General features: G+C 41.2%; 1 protein-coding gene across 4 annotated transcripts; it reads right to left on the bottom strand.

Moving 5' to 3' along the window:
- Positions 1-278: 278 nt before the first annotated feature.
- Positions 279-12,755, bottom strand: l3mbtl2 (L3MBTL histone methyl-lysine binding protein 2). 4 transcript variants are annotated; one of them, XM_037080896.1, is made up of 18 exons: positions 12,726-12,755; positions 11,459-11,880; positions 11,229-11,322; positions 10,935-11,068; positions 6,506-6,581; positions 6,317-6,396; positions 5,904-6,021; positions 4,004-4,138; positions 3,635-3,723; positions 3,281-3,527; positions 3,076-3,125; positions 2,890-2,994; positions 2,606-2,753; positions 1,971-2,053; positions 1,626-1,860; positions 1,391-1,450; positions 1,122-1,298; positions 279-1,029 (listed from the first exon to the last, which is right to left on the bottom strand). In XM_037080896.1, exons 2-18 carry the CDS (start codon positions 11,801-11,803, stop codon positions 626-628), a joined length of 2,580 nt encoding a protein of 859 aa, XP_036936791.1. In that variant the 5' UTR covers positions 11,804-11,880; positions 12,726-12,755; the 3' UTR covers positions 279-625. The 4 variants fall into 4 exon arrangements, with proteins under 4 accessions (XP_036936791.1, XP_036936789.1, XP_036936790.1 ...); XM_037080894.1 differs by having other exon boundaries at positions 1,391-1,453; positions 12,726-12,754; XM_037080895.1 differs by lacking the exon at positions 12,726-12,755 and adding an exon at positions 12,420-12,561 and having other exon boundaries at positions 1,391-1,453.
- Between the last annotated feature and the right edge of the window lie 7,329 nt (positions 12,756-20,084).

Below are 20,084 nucleotides of genomic sequence, written 5' to 3'. Positions count from 1 at the left end.
TTAAGTACAAAAACAAATACAAACAAACAAGTTTCCTCACATGCTGGTTCCCTCCGTTATTTGGTTCATATTGCAGGAGACTGCCCTTCTGAGAGTGCAACTGTGTGTAAACTTGCTAAAGAGACATTATTTTGTCATGATGAATCTAGTTTTTCTTCACTTTTGTCTTGTGTATCTGGAAACCATTGAGGTAGGAAGTTTCAACCGGGACATCTGGCCTTCTGATGTTGTCTGGAACACAGCATTAGACCAAGAGATTCACAGGACACGTGTGCATGTAATCCAGTGCAACTGTTTGTAGTTGTATTTCGGTGATGTGACATATATGATATATTTAACTGTAAGGGTTTAATGATCAGTCTCCCATCACTGTCAGAGCTTTATTAAAACAATATAGTGTGTTTCGTCTCCCCCAAAAGCGTGCAACCTGCACACTTGCTCTTGCCACAATGTATCTGCAGGTCAACCAGGACTGAAATCTTGAGGATCATAACTTTAAACCAACAGAGATTCAAAAGTGCACTGATGCTGTACTGTACATTTATTTGTTCTAAGTATGTCAGCCTGACTTTGTGTAATACTTTTTCTTTCAGTGGTTTTCTTTCAGTTTTTTCTTAGTTTGTTTTCATTTGACTGTAGCCTCTCCTGTAGTGTCCTGTTCTGTACTGCTCTCTGAAATGTCCTCCATGGCGCTGTCATCTCCCCTGCCGTCCTCCACTTCATCTAGTTTTTGAATCTTCTCCACATCACCGCTTTTGTCTTTACTCTGCTCCATGGTGCTTTCACCAGTAAGGTTCTCTTCCCATAATGCCCACTCTTCGCTTCTTCCTGCTGCTGTTTCTTTCCGCTCCACATTCTTATTTTCCAAGCTGCTCTCCCGTGACGCCTGATGTAGTCTTGACTTCATCTGCTCACCTCCCTCCTCCCGCTTAATAACACCCAGAGGTACTTGTTGAGGCTGGTCTGGAGGATCAATGGGCGTCTCCATCTCCATCTCTACCTCTTCCACTTTCACCTGCACTGGAAAGACTACAGAGACAAAATAAGCAAATTACCAAATCTGTCTCAAAAATACCAGAGAAAAAGTGAACGGCATGTTGCTGAAGTTTTCTTCTACTTACTCTCCTGCTCCTCTGGCTCTGGCTTGGGCTCAATGAGAGGCGCTTTTGGAGGCACTTCTGGAGGCAGACTTTGACGTTCTGGACCTCGAGGACCATCCATTTCAGTGGCCTCAGACTGCTGACCAGCGTCATCTTTAGCTTGTTCCTGAGAAAGCCTCTTTTTTGCATTCTTCTTTCCTACAGAAAGCAAAAACAAGGAGGTGACTGAAGTGTCAGATGTATGAGAACACTAGATGTGACAGTTAATCTAGATTGGAGTCAAATCTTACTCTTTTTTCCAAATACAGCGGGCTTGCGGTGCTTGTGTACTGCTTGGTTTTCGGTTAAATCTACTGGAAGACAGTATTGCAAATTTGTTAAGGAAGAAGGGACAGTTTCCTGCATCATTTGGTCTTTAATTGAATGAATAATCAAAATACAGCTGACTCACAATTAAAATGCCTTGTTTGAACACATTCAGAATGGACTTGCTGAAATGGGGTTGCTTTTAAATAAGTTGTTTACCGAGTCCAGGAGGCAGCTGGAGCGGGTAGCCCAGGAGGTCACACCAGCCGATGGGGTAGATGTCCGGTGACTGGTGGTCGATCCACTGGTCGAATTCGTCCTCCCAGCCGTCGAAGTGGATGAGCAGCAGGCGGCCGACGCATCGCTTCACGGTGGCCACGCACACCAGACGCGGCTCCATCAAGTCCACTGCCTCCAGCTTCATGTTGGGGGAGAAGCTGTGACCCGGGTAGTCCTGACAAAAGAGAAACGGTGGGTTCATTTTAACACTTACGGATTACAAGTTTCAAATTGTTAGCAGGTCACAAAGAGCTGCATGAGGTTTTAACTTCCTTCACTTCTTACAGCATTAAAGAGATGTGCTGGTGCAGCTTTAGCCTTTTTCTCCTTCAGGTAGTTGTCCCAAGTGAACGTTTGCGAGTCATAGCCTGCCAAAACAAAGAAATATGCATGTATTATCATTTAAAGTAACGCCTTACTCTAATCACAATACATTATTTTCCTATGCAGTAGTTAGGGTTAGGCCGATGGACGATGGCGTTTCTTTTCTGCTGGCTGCTGTTAGTGTGTTTCTCTCAATCATGACGTTATTTATGTTTTATTAGCTTCTTCAGAATAGCCAGCTGGCTACTTTTGTTTCAAGCTGCAGTGGCTGAAAACACCGACGTCGTGGTCAAGTGGTGCAGAGTTGAAGATGCTTTTAAAACCTTGTATTTAACGTAACAGTGATTTCACTTGGTCGCTTGTGGCTCTGACCTCTGGGAGCGAGTCAGACAGTCAACAGAGAGCGAGACTAAACAAAGTGTGTAAAAATGTACAACATTTCTGCTCAAGTCATGTCAGATTGGTTTTCATCAGTAATGGTGGTTTTCATCGTTAATGGTCATTGTTAAACAACAAATACAGCAACTCCCATGATCTCACACTACTACTGGGCTGGCTGAAGCAGAGACTGAATGAACAGGCATGGTTATATTTACCTCCAGGTACTGTAAGAGGGATGTTGTTCTTTTTACAGAAGTTTACAGGAAGGATGGCATGAGACGAGGCGTGGTAACAAAACCAGTCGGAGCCATTGTTTGATATGGTGCCATCGATACCCACCATCAGGTAGCCGTCCAACAGAACCTGGGAGGAGTAGAGGGTGGTGCGGTCAGTATAAACTGTTTAAGATAAGGTCCAACTACATGATTTTCTAACTCTGACTGCTGGTGATGTGATGTGTAATTCATAACCAACTGAGTGTTCAAGACAGCAGTCCGACCTTGTGTATAGTGGCCACACAGATGCTTCCCAGGTTTAGAGGGTCAATGGCCTCCAGCTTCATTCCTTTCTCAAAGAAACCACCCTCCATGTAGACAAACCTGGGCTGCAGATCACACAGTCTTCGTTAAAAGTCGTGCAAGAGCGGTGCGACTACATTTGCTTTCTGACTGGATGTTCTTCTTACCTTTTTGAAGAGCAGGGATGAACTGTTCATGTTACTTCTAAAAGCAGTTCCTGCAATGATTTAAACAAGAAACATTCCTTATTTTTTTGTTTGAGGCAGGTGTGAAACGTGTTGTTCATTTCAGTCAAGGGAAGAAACTGATACTTTCACTAACATATTGCATGCTTTCAATCATAAGTATGAGCAAAAAGAATGCTCGACTTACCAGACGTTTTAATGTCATGACCCACTTTGCTGGACCAGCCTATCGGGTGCAGGAGGGGACTCCACATGTGGCACCAGAAGTCAAGGGTGGTGTTTTCGGGGGCTTCGCTTTGGTCCGTGTACACCAGCCGCAGACGGCCGCCGACGATCTGGTCTATGGTGGCCACACGGGTGCGACTAATGTGTTTGGAGTCCACCACCTCCACATACATACCTACTCTGAAAGAGGTCTTCATGCTTTCTGCCAACTAGAGGGAGGACAGAGGGAGAAGTGGCAAAGGGATGAAATTAATTTTCATTCATGTCTCCTTCAAGATAGATGATAGAAATTGTTTCAGGCAGGAGTCAGGTTTACCTTCAGGTAGAAGTCGACAGGTAGAGTGTTAGCCCCCACCAGCTTTTTCATCAGATACGCTTTCCAATCTGGGATGTCCTGCTTTGCATCTATGTACACACACACACACACACACACACACACACACACACACACACACACACACACACACACACACACACACACACACACACACACACACACACAATATGTCAGATTAAAATATATTCCATAGATGAATGATCCAGGCCAATCAAGACATATTTATATTCACCTGTCTCTTCTTTACCAGGACAGTAAGTGCTTGTGTTAACTGTCCTAAAGCCATCAGGAAGCAGCTGAATCTTGTTGATTCAATGCCACGAGTGTGACCATGGTATGAGTACTCACCCTGTGGCGGTACCAGCAGCTTGCTCGTCATGGCGCACCATCCAATCGGGTTCAGCTCTCCTGAAACGAGGCTGCACCAGAAGTCATGGCTGCTGTCGTGCTCAAAGCCTTCGTATCTCAGCAGGGCTTTATATCCTGGACACAAGGCAAGGGTCAGAGTTACCATTTATGACACTGCATTACAAAAAAATAAGCAGCCAATATACGATTTTATTGAAGCAATCATCTTATTATGGATTACTTTTATTTAATATTACACTGGTTATTTATGGGACGCCATTCAACCAAATGTATCCTAATCCAATATTGCTACCATTGTACAGTATTTTCTATTGTAAGTTGAAATGCTGGTTTAGAGGCTTAAACTGAGGATAAACTCAATTCTGGGGGCTGACTATTTGTAATTCTTTTGACATACCCCCAACATTTTCAGTTGGAGCTACATTTATTCAGATGACAGGCCATAGGTCTTCGATAGGTTTGATAATAGAATACACATTCTTAAAAGCCTTTAAAATGGGAGGATTTGTTGCTTTTGTCTGTTTTACATCAACATGAACTGAATATCTTTGGGGTCTTGACTGTTGGGCATTTAAAACAAGACACCTGAAAGTCTCACTTTGGCTTCCAGGAAAGCGCAATTTTCCACATTTGTCAAAGTTTAGGGGCCCAAACTATTAGTTGCAATTAACATGTAGCTTTCAGTTTTGAAGGTTCAATCATTTTCACTCCACAAATCGCCTAAGGGTGACTATGTTGGTTGGTTGAGGTACGTTGACAACTACTTGCCACACTACACCAAAAATCTTTTGACATATAGTCATGAGAGGACAATTCTATTATTTTGGCTGACTTTAATGTTGTTGATGTTTAAAGCTATGTTCACTGTATAAGATTCTCACCCTGATTTTCCAGTTCACAGTTTTTGGAGATTGCTGACAAAAATCCCTAGATCAGAAGCAAATTAGCACTAATGTGTGTAACAATTGCTATGTGTGAAATGTTCCAAGATCATATCTCGTGATTCCTTGCAGACACTCGCTGGATATGTAGCAAGCGAAATATCTGGTTGTGTCATCAAAGGGTCAGGGTACAATGAAATATTTCTATTTCTAATTCATATTTGTGCAGAGTGGGAACACTAATGGCTTATAGCTTCTATCATAGAATACATGTACAAACTATACTTTTAAATGTGCCATTCCTGCTGAACCACAATAAGCATTCACTTTTGTTTTCACTACTAAAATAATCTTCGCTGCCTGCACATCCTAGCTCGTCCTCTCACTCTCTCTTTTCTTTTCCGTCCCTGTTTTTACGTTGAAAATCAGGGCACAAACAACATGGATTGTGTCACTTCCCGTGTTGCATCTTGCATGTGTGATCTGGTACTGTGCGCTCCCCTGACGCTGTTCAGTCATGTGGAGTGCAAACCACAACGAATGCAACACTCCTGATTACATGACAGAAAGTTGCACAGTGTGGTCAAGTTTGCCTACTGGAGTTTTCTTGTACACAAACCAAAGTTGTGTTTATACTCGCTGTTAGGTCTCACAAATGTTCTAAATGTGGAATGGATATCTTTCCTTGTACAACATCTGCAGCGTTGAGTTTCTTAAAGTATTTTTTGAGTTCTGGATTGTTGGCTTCCATTGTTTACTTTACAGCCATCTTCTTCTCCTCTGCCTTTGCTGGTGCATTGCGGCTCATCTCAGTGCGTTACTGCCAGTTGTAGATCAGTGGAATAGAGTGAAACCACAGGCGGGAATGTGTATTGTATCACCTGCGTGCATGTAGGCCTGTGCCATGTGCATGTATGAGATAAGCAAAATGGGTGTCTACTCATGGAAAAAAGATCCAAAGTGATTCAAGGGGGTCAAACACAGACTGATGTACACACCTGCAACCTGGATGACGGTAGCGATCCAGTAGACTTTACTGGGCAAGACTGCGTTTGTGTTCAGGACCTCCACCTTCATGCCTACGATGATGTCATCCCACTGGGCACACAGGGGAGCCTGCAGGCAGGAGATCATATGTTTCCTTACAGATCATCAGTGTTGAGTGTTTCATGTTATTCCACAGTCACGCCTTCTCCAAGAATTTCAATAATTAATCTCAGCATCGCTCAGAATTTACTTTTACCGTTTAGCTGATATTTGAGCATACCATTTTAGAGGCTTTGCGTATAAACTTCTACATAAACTGGAGATGCCCTTATAACAACATCAGAAAGAAAAAAAAAAAAAACACAGAACATGTAATATATTTGAGTTAAAGTGTTTCGAACTGTATTTGTCAGACAGGACTCACATGTCTGAAGCAGGAAACCGACGCAGCCAGAGAGGTTTCCTTCTCCAAGTACGCTCCCCACTCAAAACCTGACGCAGATGCTGCAGAATACAAAGAACGGAGGAATCAGAGAGCTGAGGTAAGACTCTGTGCAATGTTTGTGCGCAACACTCATTTTCCTCAGTGTGCCTGTGTGTTCAGTGCCCTCACCATCCGTTCCTGTTAGGCTTGGAAGGACTTTGTTCACCTTGTTCAGCACTGTGGCTTTTTTCGTGGGCGGCCTTCCCTGGAGAGAAAGAAGTAGAAAGAAAGTTTGCGCAAGACTCAAGACTCACTGTCCACATTTTTGCGGTCATCTGAATAAAGGTTCCAGCACATTTAGCCACATGACTATTCATTTCAAACAGTTTTCATGAGCCAGATCCATAACTTCTTAGTGAAATTTCTGTTATGAATCCTTACATGTAAAAGAAGTCTGGCATCCAAACACCTGTGTCTCTGGTTAACAGTTTTGTGCACACTAATGCTCTGACTTACATTTGCCTCAGTAGTCATAGGTAAAGAGGATTACTATGAAGCAGCTTTAAAAAAGGCAAAACAGAACATTTGTCAAAAAGTGTCTTTGGGACTAAAGTGTCTTGTCTTCTTATGACACATCACGCAGGAAAAAAGGACCTGGAAAGTATTTTTCTTTTCCCTTTCTTGCACATTTTTCAAGAATGTAAATGATTACTACAATCACAAATTTTCATGTGTTAACATGCAGGAGATATACACCACATAAATTCCTTCACAGGACATTGTCAGGGCCGTCAGTGAGCAACTGTGGCTTTAGCCAGCGTGGTGCGTCCTGCACCGTTGGCACTGGACAGACACTGTCAGCGGCTTTTTGACCAATTGGGCAGGTAGAATCAGTGGCAGCTCGTCAATGGGAATAATCACAGACATATTAGGAGCACCTATATTAGTGCAAGTATTATCAAAAGTTACTGCTCAATCCCAGCAGAGAGGTATTCCCTTTATCGTAGATGCAGAACATACAAAGTAGTTGGCCGTTGGCTGTGGTCCTTGAAGTGTATTTGAGTGACCGGCTTTTTGACCTGAGAGACAAAAAAACTTTGTGGAAGGATTTAACTAACTGATCTTTGAGTGAGCTACTCAATCAATTCATTTATCTTCCACACTTTGACATGTCAAAAAAGCAGCAAAACACTCTGATCAGAAAATTTTAATTTTGTTATACGTTTGTAGAGCTGACAGTCAAAATTCTCTGATTCAAGCTTATTAAATGTGAATATATTCTGGCTCCTCTTTAAAGTAAACTCAAAAATGCTGGGTTGTGGACTAAACAACAATGATGTGGTCGTTATCTTGGCTTTGGGAAACACTGATCACCATTTTCTGACATTTTAAAAACCAAACAACTGAAAGAAATAATCAACAGATGTGCCAACGATGAAAATAACCATTAGTTGCGGCCCTAGACATTTGAGAAGTCACCCAGAAGCAGTAAATGTTGTCAACTTTGCTGTAATGTAGCTTTTAACCCAATTAATCAATCATCAGAACAGTTGGAGATGAATTTTCTTTGACTGACAGCAAAACAAGTCAACCAATTGATTTAGATCTGTTTGTGCAATTTGTTGTAATGAAATCATTTCAAAAAAGAGACAATTCAAGTTCAGCTAAACAATATTAGGAAAACTTGAATTATTTTTGCTTTTCAGGTCCATTCGCCCGCTGGCTGCTTCACAGCTCCTGTCTCTCATGTCGCAGAGGAAGTCCCATGTGTTTGCCATCCTCTCTGCACCACCCTAAACTTACCAGCTGGTGGAGGACACTGACGGTGTGGTCACCTGTCTCGGAGGTGAGCGTGTGGTTGAACTGGGTGGGGACGGCGGTGGTCTTGAGGAGGCGGCCCCGGCGGACCGGCTGGTCCGGGCAGCGGTAGTCGTAGTAGTCGTCCGCCTCGAAGTGCTTCTGGCAGACGAAGAGCTTGCTGAGGACGTGGGGCGGAGTGTTGACATGCATGTTCAGAGCAAACAGCCATTGCTTCAGTCGCACCGGGTCGCCGAGGGGGAACCGGTGGAAGGCGACGCTGCGGCTCTTCGAGGTGAAGCAGTCCTCGACGCAACACCGGTGCACCATCTGTGTTTGTGTCCGGGCTTCAGTGGACGGAAGGGGGACAAGTCGGACACACGCCCGCAGAGTCTTTCAGGTCGGTGCACTGATTTCAAGCACAGCGCGGTCCTCTTCTTCTTCTTCTTCTGTGGTGGCGTGGACGGCTTTTTTTTTTTTTTTTTTTTTTTCGCGAAATACTGCCACCGTTTGTCCGTAATTATAAACTGCGTAAATACAATGTCGCTAAACAAAAAAAAAAATAAATCAAATATATGAAGTGGAAAATCAGCGTTTGATAGTGTACTTCATAAACTGTTTCCAAACATAGCTTATGTTATGCTGAATTTGTGTGAAAAGTATGGGGGAAAAAATGGATAGAAATTGTGCTGCCATAATTTACAACTGAATAATTGCGTAAAAGATCATTCCAAAAGTTAAGTCACCTTTTTAACAATTTAATTAAAGTTAACCAAATACCTTTGGGTGTTGGACTATCAGCTAAAACAAGTCGCTGTAAAGCTATCATCTTCTGTATTAGGAAATTGTGATGACATTCAAGATAAATTAATTGGGCGAGAAAAAGAGTTGGCAGGTCAATGAACATTGGAAATAACTGTCTAGAGGAACATATGTGCCTGTCAGATAGAGTGGAGTAAGATTATTTTTGCAAAAATAAAGCTACATCAAAGGTCCAGTGTGCACAATTTCTGGTGATCTATCTATCTAAAATACATAATGTTCACATTTGTGTTTTTATCAATGTATAATCATCTGAAACTAAAATGTATTGTGTTACATTGAGAGCCTTTTTTATCTACAGAGGAAACAATTTCTCCTTCACAGAGTCCGCCATGTTTCTACAGTAGTCCGAATGGACAAACCAAACACACTGACCCTGGAGAAGTCCTTTCCTGTTTTTAGCAGCCACTGTAGGGGAGACCGAGTCATGGAGTCTTTATAGACCCAACCGTTTTTTTTGTTGATGCCCACTCTGCTCTGCCTGTTAAATTGTGTTATATTCTTACAATGATATTCTAACCCTAAACAATCTCACAGCTCCGGGGGCGGAACAGAGGCGGAGCGAAACTCGCCCCCCCCCTCTCCGAATCTGTAACTTTCACACAGACGGTGTGGAGAAGGATCGGTGTGGCACTGTGAATGGGGTTAATGAAGGCAACCAATCAGAAGCAGAGCAGGGTCGGTTTTGGTAGGACAGTATTTAGTTGAAATCTGTAACCACATCACAAGATGCCACTAAATCCAACACACTAGTGAAACAAAAGGAAAAAAAAAACTAGATTTCATGGTATTAAAATGTTCCAGGGGACTTTGATCAGCACACACAAACCTGTAAGCTGATGTGACCCACCTACAGTTTTTGAACCTCGAAAGATCACATAAAATCAAAACTGGTTAGGCATGGCTGGATGGCAGAGCTCTGTTTTTGGCTACATATTCTTCAACGAACAATGAAGTGACAATGATCACAAAAACCACAAAAATGGCTCAACCCCGGTGCTTTACAGCACTGAAACAAGAAGTGGCAGCCCACATCCCCTTTAAGTCCTCACGATATGTTTGTTTCTTTTTTTGCTTTCCTTCATCACTAATGTTGACTGATGTTCTCCATCAATCTCTGTGTTCACACCTGTCAAGTAAGATATGCTCTGCTGATTTTTGATCGCATCCAAAACTGAAAATCAATTCTTATTAAAGGTCGGTGCTGACACTGTTACTACTAAAAACATCAATACGATGCTTATGACACTACTTTTTGAGGAATTGAAATCCACTGTTGTTTACACTGTTAATTTGCTGACAGAGGCTGCTTACAAGAGCAAAGCTCTCAGGAACTTCTATCTGATGTATGAGGCAGTGCAGAAGTTTGATAATACCACGACAGCCTGGCCTCTGAGAGGAAGAGGAACAAAGGTGTTAGCAGTGCTGATAGCGAAGAGAGCAGTGAGGGTGCTTGAAGAAAAACAAGAGAGGGGGCAGCCTTCTTCTGTGACTAAAGAGGAAGGACAAGAGTTGAGAAATAAAGAGCAGCTGGATGAAGACTAGTAAACTGTCACAAAGCAACCTTATCACTGCTGCTCCACAGGTGGTACCTACTGAAGACACTGTCAGTGGTCAACAAGTAGTGTACCCTCTGTACAAAAAATCTTTTTTATAATCCAAGAAACTGAAAAACAACATTTAGTCCGGATACTGACTTCGTCACTATGTGTCTGGTACAGCATTAGTATGCACAGCAGTGAGAACTGACTAAACCACAGACACAAAGGACAGGCAGAAAACCTTTAGGTGTGAAATACTTCTTCTTTTGCGTCAGGAGGCATTTGAATGAAAAACTAAGCTTTGCGTGAAAACAAGTGAGCTGAAGGAACAAACACCAGCAGGTATTCATGAAAAGCCTCAGCCCAAAATGTAAGATTGTGTACATGAGAAAAATGCCACATCCAACAACTTCCCTGCAGACGAAACCATCATTCTGAGTTGCTTGTTGTGGACTCACCTGCAGACGTGCCAGTATGGAGGACTTCTTGGAGTTGGATGAGTAGGAACGTGCGCAGGATGTACTGCAGAAACGCTTGGACTTTGAAAAGAAGGTGCTGATGTAGCCGCTGATGCCACACATCTCACACACCACTGTAAAGGAAGGAAATAAATACATTTACACAGACAAAAAACATCATCTGACTTTATTAACAGTCCCCGGAGGTAATACAGATGAAGTTCACTCATTTGACTCTCCTATCATGTTAAAATGTCATTTGTCTCTTAGTCCTTGTTCTCATTTGCTCCTAACCTGGTCGTTCTTCTCCGCTTTTTTCTCCCGGCTTCACCCCTCCTCCTGCTGGGTGTTCTTCATTGCCTCCTCCATCAGTATCATCAAACTGAATCTGCAGCGTTTTATCATGTTTCAAAGAGAGATAACAGAATGACATATGAAGAGCATGAATGTGAATGTTTTTACATCAAACATGCAAACAACCAAGAGACTTTCTTTCCGCAGTAACCTTCCCACAACACACTTACGGTGCGCTCTCTCGGTTCAGCTGCAATGCCCCGCCGTTGGATAGCAGGCAGGCACTTACTACAGCCAACTCCACTGCAGGAAGAACAGTGAGGACGGACAAACACTGTCGGAACAGCTCCCGGCCTCAGCTTCAGAGAGCCCGTGGATGGCTTGGGCTCAAAATACTCCTTGCCAAAATGCTCACTGCAGAGGTAAGAGTTTGGTGTGGCAACCCACTGGGTGCGGGTGCGCTGCACCTGCTTCTCCCATTTGCGAAACTCCTCTGGGTCCTTGGGGAATTTAAAGAGTGTCACACCATCCTCTGCAGTTTTGCCGCATCCGTAGGCAACACAGTGGTACGGCATCCTGAGGTCTGCTCATAAAGGACAAAGCAGGATCTACAGCCAATGCATCCTTTCCTTTTTGAGTTGTTCTATGAGCTCTGCAAAGGAAAATGATGATTGTTTTTTTTTTTTTACCATTAAAATGTGTAATTCTGCCACAGAAAATATGTTCTACATTTACTTTTAGGTTACACTAATTCCAGACACCAAAGATGAGAAAACAGTTGGTCATCAGTGGCAAATCAAGGCAGCTGGATGATAGTTTATATAATCTATGCTGTTTCTTGGTCTACTACGATTTTGTCTGAAATAACGCATTGCAGTTTATTTATTACTATAATGAACAGTAACTAAGGCCTAGCCAACTGGCTATTATATTCATATTACAGAAAATAGTTTTTCCACATCATCCCATCTGTCAACACTGTATGAAATGACTTGACGCTTGTTTTTGTTGTTGATTTCAACAATAAAAGCATGTACAAGAACGAAAATTTCATTTGTAGGTAAGACAAACTTCCACAAACCTTAACTTGAAAAGGTAAATAAACTGAAAATATATAAATAATTTCACAAAAAAGTATCTGTCATTATCAGGCCTCACGTTTTAAATAACACACTTTAAAATGAATCTAACCTCGCTGTTATGAGCAGATTGTTCGTGCTAATGTTAACAGATTCATAAGTGAGCCGGTCAAAACATAAACAAAAGTGTGCCCTGCTCACATGCTACTGTACATACAAGCTAAGTGCTAACAGTGCTAATAGGTCGTTTGTCCGGTTCTGCAGCTGCTATTTTCTTGTGTTTACTTTACGCGGCAAAGTGAAGTGGTTAATATTGATCTGGGGACTCACTGAAATGTTACATTCAACTACAAAACTATAGATACAAGTTGTTTAACTACATCTTAGTGGTCCCCGGCTTTGTACAGTGGTCCCCTACCTTTGACGTCACCGTAGTCACTCCCTACGCGCGGCAAGGCATTATGGGAGTTGAGGTTTTAGGAGAATTGGAACGCAACACCAGTCAGTCATTTATCTATTCTTTTCTCAAATGAATGAATGTACAAATATAAAAGTAGAGAGAAGATGCCGTCATTTACTAATCATTATCGTAGAAGTAATAAAAGTAATTATGATTTTAATAGTAACGTTTTAAGGTCAAATAAGCAACAGTAACGCTTCTTTTTATTAAAAAAACAAAAACAAAAACAAAAACCTAAAACTCAAGTATTCTGTCGTTTTGAAACTTCAGTATTGAATTCATGTTTCTGTTTTGCACAATATTATCATATTTACAGACAATACACCTGCATGCTGATTTTTCTTTGTGTGTCCACAATATTTGTTTATAATCTGTTATCTCCCCATAGTGTATATAATGTAATATGCCACAACTGCATATTATTTGATTTGTTTGTAAAAAAAAAAAAAAAAAGTATTCTTTGATAGTGCAGCACAAATAAAGATGTAATCTGCCACCTGTCTAAATCACACTCAAAACAAATTTGGGGCAGCATATCTCCAGAGTAACCACTTACTACTGCTCAACTATAACTGCTGTTAGCTAGTTAGCTTAGTTAGCCGCAGAGCTTGCAGTAAGAGCTGGAAGTTCGGAGCACCAGGGGAATGTTGAAGTGTACCAAAGTGGCTTTGGATCTGGGCAGTTAGTCATAATATGGGAAAGTGCAATATCCTAATGGCAAGAAGCTGCAATTTTTTGATAAAGGTAAAACAGCATCATAATGATGTAGTGCTGCAGAAGCCCAAGATGAACTGATGCATTCATCACTCAGGCATAGTTTGGGACATTTTTTTTTAGCATGATGAAAGTTTATTTAGAGTTTAGGCCTCAAATGTACATATTATAGAAAATCATATCAACATTATTTTCCATCCATCCATTATCTGTACATTATATGTACGCCGCTTAATCCTCTGCAGGGTCGCGGGGAACATTATTTTCAACGGCATATTAGTTCAAATGCATACTTGTCTAACTGTACACACATGCATCACTACATCTCAATATACACCTGGGATTGAAATGAGTGCAGGTGTTAAATTAGCTATCTCTATATGGTTTTCTTTTCCTGCTGTCCAGCATCTTCTTGTCTGTGCAAACATCACAGCAGTTTATTCTCAGAGGATTTTATCAGCGCGGTTCGATAATTATGGACTCCAAGCTGAACTGCCCTCGCTCTTTTTTGGTGGCAGGCCATAGGGAAAACATTTGTCGGTCTGTCTGCAACTTCAGTGTGGAGCAAGATATTATATTCTAAAACATTAAAATAGCTCTGGCATTTTCACGGTTATATTTACACCCTGTAATTTTGTGGACTCTGTGATCTTTCCTTTTGTGACACCATCAGGCCAAGAATTTACCTTTGAGCAGCATGTTTTAATAGTCAAGCTGTCCCCCAAATCTAATGGCAGGATTTCAGTTTAACCTGCGAATGGTCCTCAAAAGGAAGAATCCTAATATTTTGGGTGACGCCCAGGCTTTTTTCCTGGTTTCACCTTAAGGCCAACGTTTCCACTCAAGAAATTTAACGTGCAGGTGCCATCAAATCAACCAAGTATATTCATGCTCACCAGAAGGTCCATCCATCCATCCATTATCTGTACATTATATGTACGCCGCTTAATCCTCTGCAGGGTCGCGGGGGGGCTGGAGCCTATCCCAGTCACCAGAAGGTGAACCTTTAAATTACCCCATGTGTTTTCTTACTTCCACACTACAGAGTTTGACAAACTTTTGTGCTCAGATTTGGGGGTTTACAATTTTAGTCTGGTTGTCCGCGGTACCAGATGGAAAGTCCAATCTGACAACTAAAATTAAATCTAGAATTATGGTGTTGCAGTTGTATGCCTCTATGCACCAGCCAAGTTGCTGTTCCAGAATAGTTGCAGAATATCATGATGTTCCAGAGCATTTAACCTCTGACCTTTTGGATTTCAAATGTCATAAAATAGTAATTTATAATTTATAACCTTTGAATGGATTTATTAAATGATTTCTTTAATTATAGCTATAAAAATAGGTTTGAGGGGTCACAACATTTGACCTCTGGACCTTTGACCACCAAATTAACCAGTTCATCCTTGAGTCATGAGGGACATTGGTACAAATTTTTGAGAAATTCCCTGAATTTGTTTCTGAGATATTGCATTCAGAAGAATGGGGCGCCATGAAGTCACGATGATCTTGACCTTTGACCTTCCACCACCAAAATCTAATCAGTTCACATTAGTCCAAGTGAACATTTGTACCCAATTTGAAGAAACTCCGGAAATGTGACAAGAATGGGACGTACCTACATGGACAGAGAACATGAGAACTTCTCCAGCCACGGCTGACATAGTATTGGAAAATGCCATTATTCTCAAATTGCTTAGATACATGGAACAACACTGGGTTATAACTTAATAATGTGCAATTCTATTGTTGAATACTTAACATTAGTGATGTTTGTCAAAATGGAAAAAAAAATGTAATTTCAATTCAGATCATCTTAGAAATTAAGAATTTTCACAGACAAAAGTTATACAATAATGAGATTTACTTCAACTTCCAAGTGATATATATTGAGCGCTAAACAGCCACATTAATGTCTGTGTTAAAAGGTGCAACAAAGCACATTGGGAGCGTGTGAATGAAGGGATTACAATGTGTGGAAGGATTACTTTTGAGTTTCTGGAAAAAAAAGAAGTGAAAAATATGTTCAAGAAGAAGATGATGTTTTGTTTTTTGTTTTTTTTTACCACAACTACTTGAGCAGGATTAGACAAAGATTATGTTTATTCTTAACTGTTTAACCACAATCAGGGCTGGAAAATTCTGGCAAATTCAGCTGGGTTTGTTGCCACAAACACAGCTGGAAATATCCAGATGTTTTGTTGAAAATATTCAGTGGTTTGACACATACAAGTGTTGATATGCTGTCTCAAACACCAGTCTCTGGCTTGGCATCCTTCCTGCTTGCTGTTACGACATCACCATCCCCTTCACTTCACAACTCGAATGTCCACTCATATGCTAACCTGATATGTCGAGTTAGTATTGTAGAAATGTTGATTGTAGTGCGCATGACAGGTACAAATTTGAACATATCTGTGGTTTACAGAAATGTAACATGCCAAAGATTTTATTCCGGCAGCTGGACTCCAGTGTTGGCCCTCCAATTCTTGCAAAGACTAAAATCCATGTGGCCTCCTTCTTTAGGTGAATCATTTCTCAGTTCAGGTTTCACTTATTCAGTAATGGTGCAATACCCATTTGTTCATGAATTAACCTAATGTTAATTCTTCACTTTTGTTTGCTTGTCATGTCTACAACTTTGTAGATTTCATAATCCATCAGTCACCTTAAACCTACTTTTTTCATTCAATCATGTCATTCATTCATTTAACTACTAACTTGTCAGATAAGCTTATTGTTCTAATTTCTGGGACTCCATGCACTCTGGTTTTTGCCAACACTTGGCAAAGGTTGTTTTTTTGTTTTTTTTTTAAAGTCTCTTTGTTTGTTTTTTTTAACATTAGTGAAATGTGTGGTTCCTGGTTACAGCTGGATTACTCACCTGGCAGGTGAATTGGTTTGTTGGAATTTGCTCAAATGCGCATTTGTATTGGAACGTGCACCACTTGAATAAGTTACAAGCTTAGAAGCACCTTCACATTTATTAAAGCACCCTGTGTTTGTCTTCTGTGCACATTTTATTTTTGTGCTTTATACAAAGCATCAATAATTAGTAAGGGTCAAGCATGATTGAGGCCCTGAAATGCAAAGTTTAGTCAAAACAACAGTATATAATAGTCAGCAAATATTGTGTTTTTAGATCTTGTACAAACAGGGCATGATACCTTTGCTTTAACGTATATTAATGTATAAAATGTACAAAGTAGTCAGCGCTCATCACTGGCAGAGTTGAGTTTTGCCCTGGGGCCCCCTAGTGGGTTTATGTAGCCATGGTTCTCACCTTGTGCCTGGGCATGATGCACACACTGCCGGGGTTGATTCTTAGTGGAATGCTTGACACCTAAAAGATGAATATGAGACAAGATGTCAGCGTGTCAGCTTCCATTTCCAGGTATTCCATCTAGACCTTTTCGAAAATTGAGAAGATAGCAACTTTTTTATGAACCCCACCCATTTTTCAAGTGAGCGAAATTATCAGAACATGTGATTGACAGCTGTTTTTTCCTGCCCAGGTGTGTCCTGTCAAATTAATTATTCAAACAATGAATAGCGCTGAATGTCCACTCTTAGTTTCAGTTTCGGGTTTTGACTTTGGAGACTGCGTTTATCGTTAAAAAGGCGTAACAAACATGAAGACCAGGGAGCTGTCTATGGGAGAAAAAGCAAGCAATTTTTGAAGCTGAGACAAGATGGAAAATCAATCAGAGCCATTTGCACAAACATTGGTCATAGCCAGTACAACCATTTGGAATGTCCTGAAGAAGAAAGAAACCGCTGGTGTAGTCAGTAACAGATGTTGATCTGGTAGACGAAGAAAAAACATTAGCAGTTGATGACAAAACATTGTGAGAAATGTGAAGAAAAGCCCTAAAACAACTGTCAGTGAAATCACCAACAACCTCCAGAGGGAAGGAGTGAAGGTATCACAATCCACCGCTCGTAGAAGACTTTGAACAAAAGTACAGAGTTTTGCCAAAAAAAAGTAAAAGATGAGGCTCATAAGTTGTGGGTTCAAGTTTTATGGACTGATGAGACAAAGACTAACCTTTACCAAGGTGATAGAAAGACTAATGGATAAAAGAAAGGATCTACTCACGATCCCAAACACACAAGCTCATCTGTGAAACAAGGTGGAGGTAATGTAGATACTTGGGCTTGCAGGACTTCTCCTGGGACGGGTTCACTGATCTCTCAATTTAAATAGAGATGGAACCAAACCAGTCCGGAGATCCTTCATCATGCAGCAAAACACACCAACAAGACAAGCAAGGAGTTCATCAGGGGAAAGAAGTGGGAGATTTTAGACTGGCTATCTCCAGACTTAAACCCTACAGAGCATGCATTTTACTTGCTAAAGAGGAGATTGAAGGGAGAAAACCCCGAAACAAACAACAACTGAGAGAGGCTGCGGTGAAAGCCTGGATAAGCATCACAAAAAGAAGAATGCAAAGATTTGGTGATGTCAGTGAGTCGAAGTCTTGATGCAGTTTTTCCAAGCAAAGGATTTACAGCTAAATATTCAGTGTTATTCACTCTAATCTATTATAAGTCTATCTCTTCCTTTACTTTTGCTCACCTAGAAATGAAGTGATCCGTTACAAATGATGCTATATTCTAAGTTGTGTAACAGATCTAGATATATATGAAAGGTGAGAGGCTGATCTCTTGTCTCATATTCATCTTTTGATGTTAAACCCAAGTGTTTTCACAGTTCACCCAAAATAAAGGAATTGGCCTCAATAGTTTTGGAGGGGCCTGTATGGTCCTGTTCTCAAGTGTCATGGTTCACTGATGTGTTTATTAAATAGTAAAACAAGTTTGATGAAGCCTACAGCTTTCCCTTGCGGTGGAATAACATTTTCCGATAGCAATAATGCAAGTTAATGTTTGTGTCAGCTTGCAAAATATCAGTAGAGCAGACAGTGCCCGCAGCAGCATAACATAAACTTGTCTGGAAAAAACATGGGATTTTTAAGTTCTGGTTGTAATCTGTTCACAACCAAAATGTATGGATAGAGGACCTCTAGTACCTTGTAGCCACGTTCTGTTAAGAAAGAGTTGTTGTTTTTCATTAAACCTGCAAGGCAGTCCACTAAAGGAATCACTTGCAGTCAAACTTTAATGTCACTTTAATTTCACCTCAAATAAATGTTGCCATGTGTATTAAAGATGGTAAATGGTGAGTGGTAACCAAAACACACAGTGATAGAGGCCCATGTTTGCTCAAATAATGATCACCTGCAGTGTATATTTTCACACCAGCTCAGTTATCCTTGGCCCTGGGACACGAGAGGGCCCAAAATGGCCCTTTTTCCTTTGTTTGAATAACCAATTTGCACAACCTGTACCTGGTAGTATAGAAAGGTATTTCCTATTATGCAGTTGGTCGTCAGCTGTAGTCTTTGCGGTGCAGCTTTTGGCCGAGATACGTAACAGCGTTAACAGTCAGCCTTCTGCACTACTTACTTCTTTGATGTAGGTTTGGTGTGTCTCTGCCCTCTGATCATCTGGTCGTGGACCAGGACTAACACTAACATTGACTGTGGCCAAACAGATGTCAGATTCACAAACCTTTATTCCAAATTCTAGTTAGGATCAAAAAGTTTAAAATCATCATGTCATGCTGTATTACAAGGAACCACTGAAGAAGGTACATGTATTCTCTAGCTTCATGTTCTCATTTGATGCAATGGGCAGTAATTCAAAGTGACATCTCTGTGGCACCAGTATAGCTCACCTGGTTGAGTGTGAAGTACGGAGGCTGAGTCCTCAGCTGTGGCCCTGAGTTCAATTCTGACCTGTGGCCTTTTGCTGCATGTCTTCCCCCCCTTTCCTGTCTTACTTTTTGATCTCTAGCGTCTACAGGGTGCAGCTTTTGCACACCTTAGGGTCGACAGGTGCGTGCGACAGAAGACCGAAGGCTGACAAAATCTTGAAAAAGACTCCCACTCCGCACACAGTCCACTTCACTTGCAATTAAGTTTATCGACAACAACGTTAATGTTCTAAACTAGACTTTAGAATACGGGATTGTTTATTGGACCAACAAACTGTTTTGTCCAGGTGTGTTTGATGGCATTCATCGGGGCCACTCAAGTCCACAACCCTGCTTAAAACAATCCCCACCCATTGTCTTGTAAGATAACCTGAAAAAGGTCTAAGTGCCGAAACGTCGCTGTCAATAAGCTTAATGGCAGGTGAAGTGGACAGTGTGCAGGAGACTTTTTCCTGATCTCTAGTGTCAAAATCAAGGGTGTAAAGAAAAACCCCATCATTTTAAAAATCTAACTTTATAGTGCGTATGGAGAGTTAATTTGCAAACACTGATGACTGAATTGAGTGAATGGGTGTGAAGCAGTAACGTCTACATTAGCGTATCCTTTGAGGGCTCCTGTGCTTCTGTAAGTGAAGGCTGAGAGGAAAACATCCGCTTCTCAAACCTGTTGTTGTTTTGCAGTTGGAAAACTTTTTTCAGCGAGACTTTCCCTGGAGTAAATTATTCGGGGGGGCATAAGAGAAAAAGATAAGCAGAGAAATGTTCTCCTACATGATGAATAAACAGTCAACAACAAATGACAGAGTACTGGTGACTGTTGTGGT

Source organism: Acanthopagrus latus, chromosome 20, assembly GCF_904848185.1.
Source record: "Acanthopagrus latus isolate v.2019 chromosome 20, fAcaLat1.1, whole genome shotgun sequence".
NCBI lineage: Eukaryota > Metazoa > Chordata > Actinopteri > Spariformes > Sparidae > Acanthopagrus > Acanthopagrus latus.
This window is presented reverse-complemented; position numbering and strand designations above follow the sequence as displayed.

Excerpts from the sequence above, each read along its gene's own strand:
- l3mbtl2 (XM_037080894.1), bottom strand. The coding sequence starts at position 11,803 with ATGCCGTACCACTGTGTTGCCTACGGATGCGGCAAAACTGCAGAGGAT. Across the intron at positions 11,323-11,458 it reads CTGAACCGAGAGAGCGCACC|ATTCAGTTTGATGATACTGA; the intron begins GTAAGTGTGTTG and ends AAAACGCTGCAG. Across the intron at positions 3,126-3,280 it reads TCATGACATTAAAACGTCTG|GAACTGCTTTTAGAAGTAAC; the intron begins GTAAGTCGAGCA and ends AAATCATTGCAG.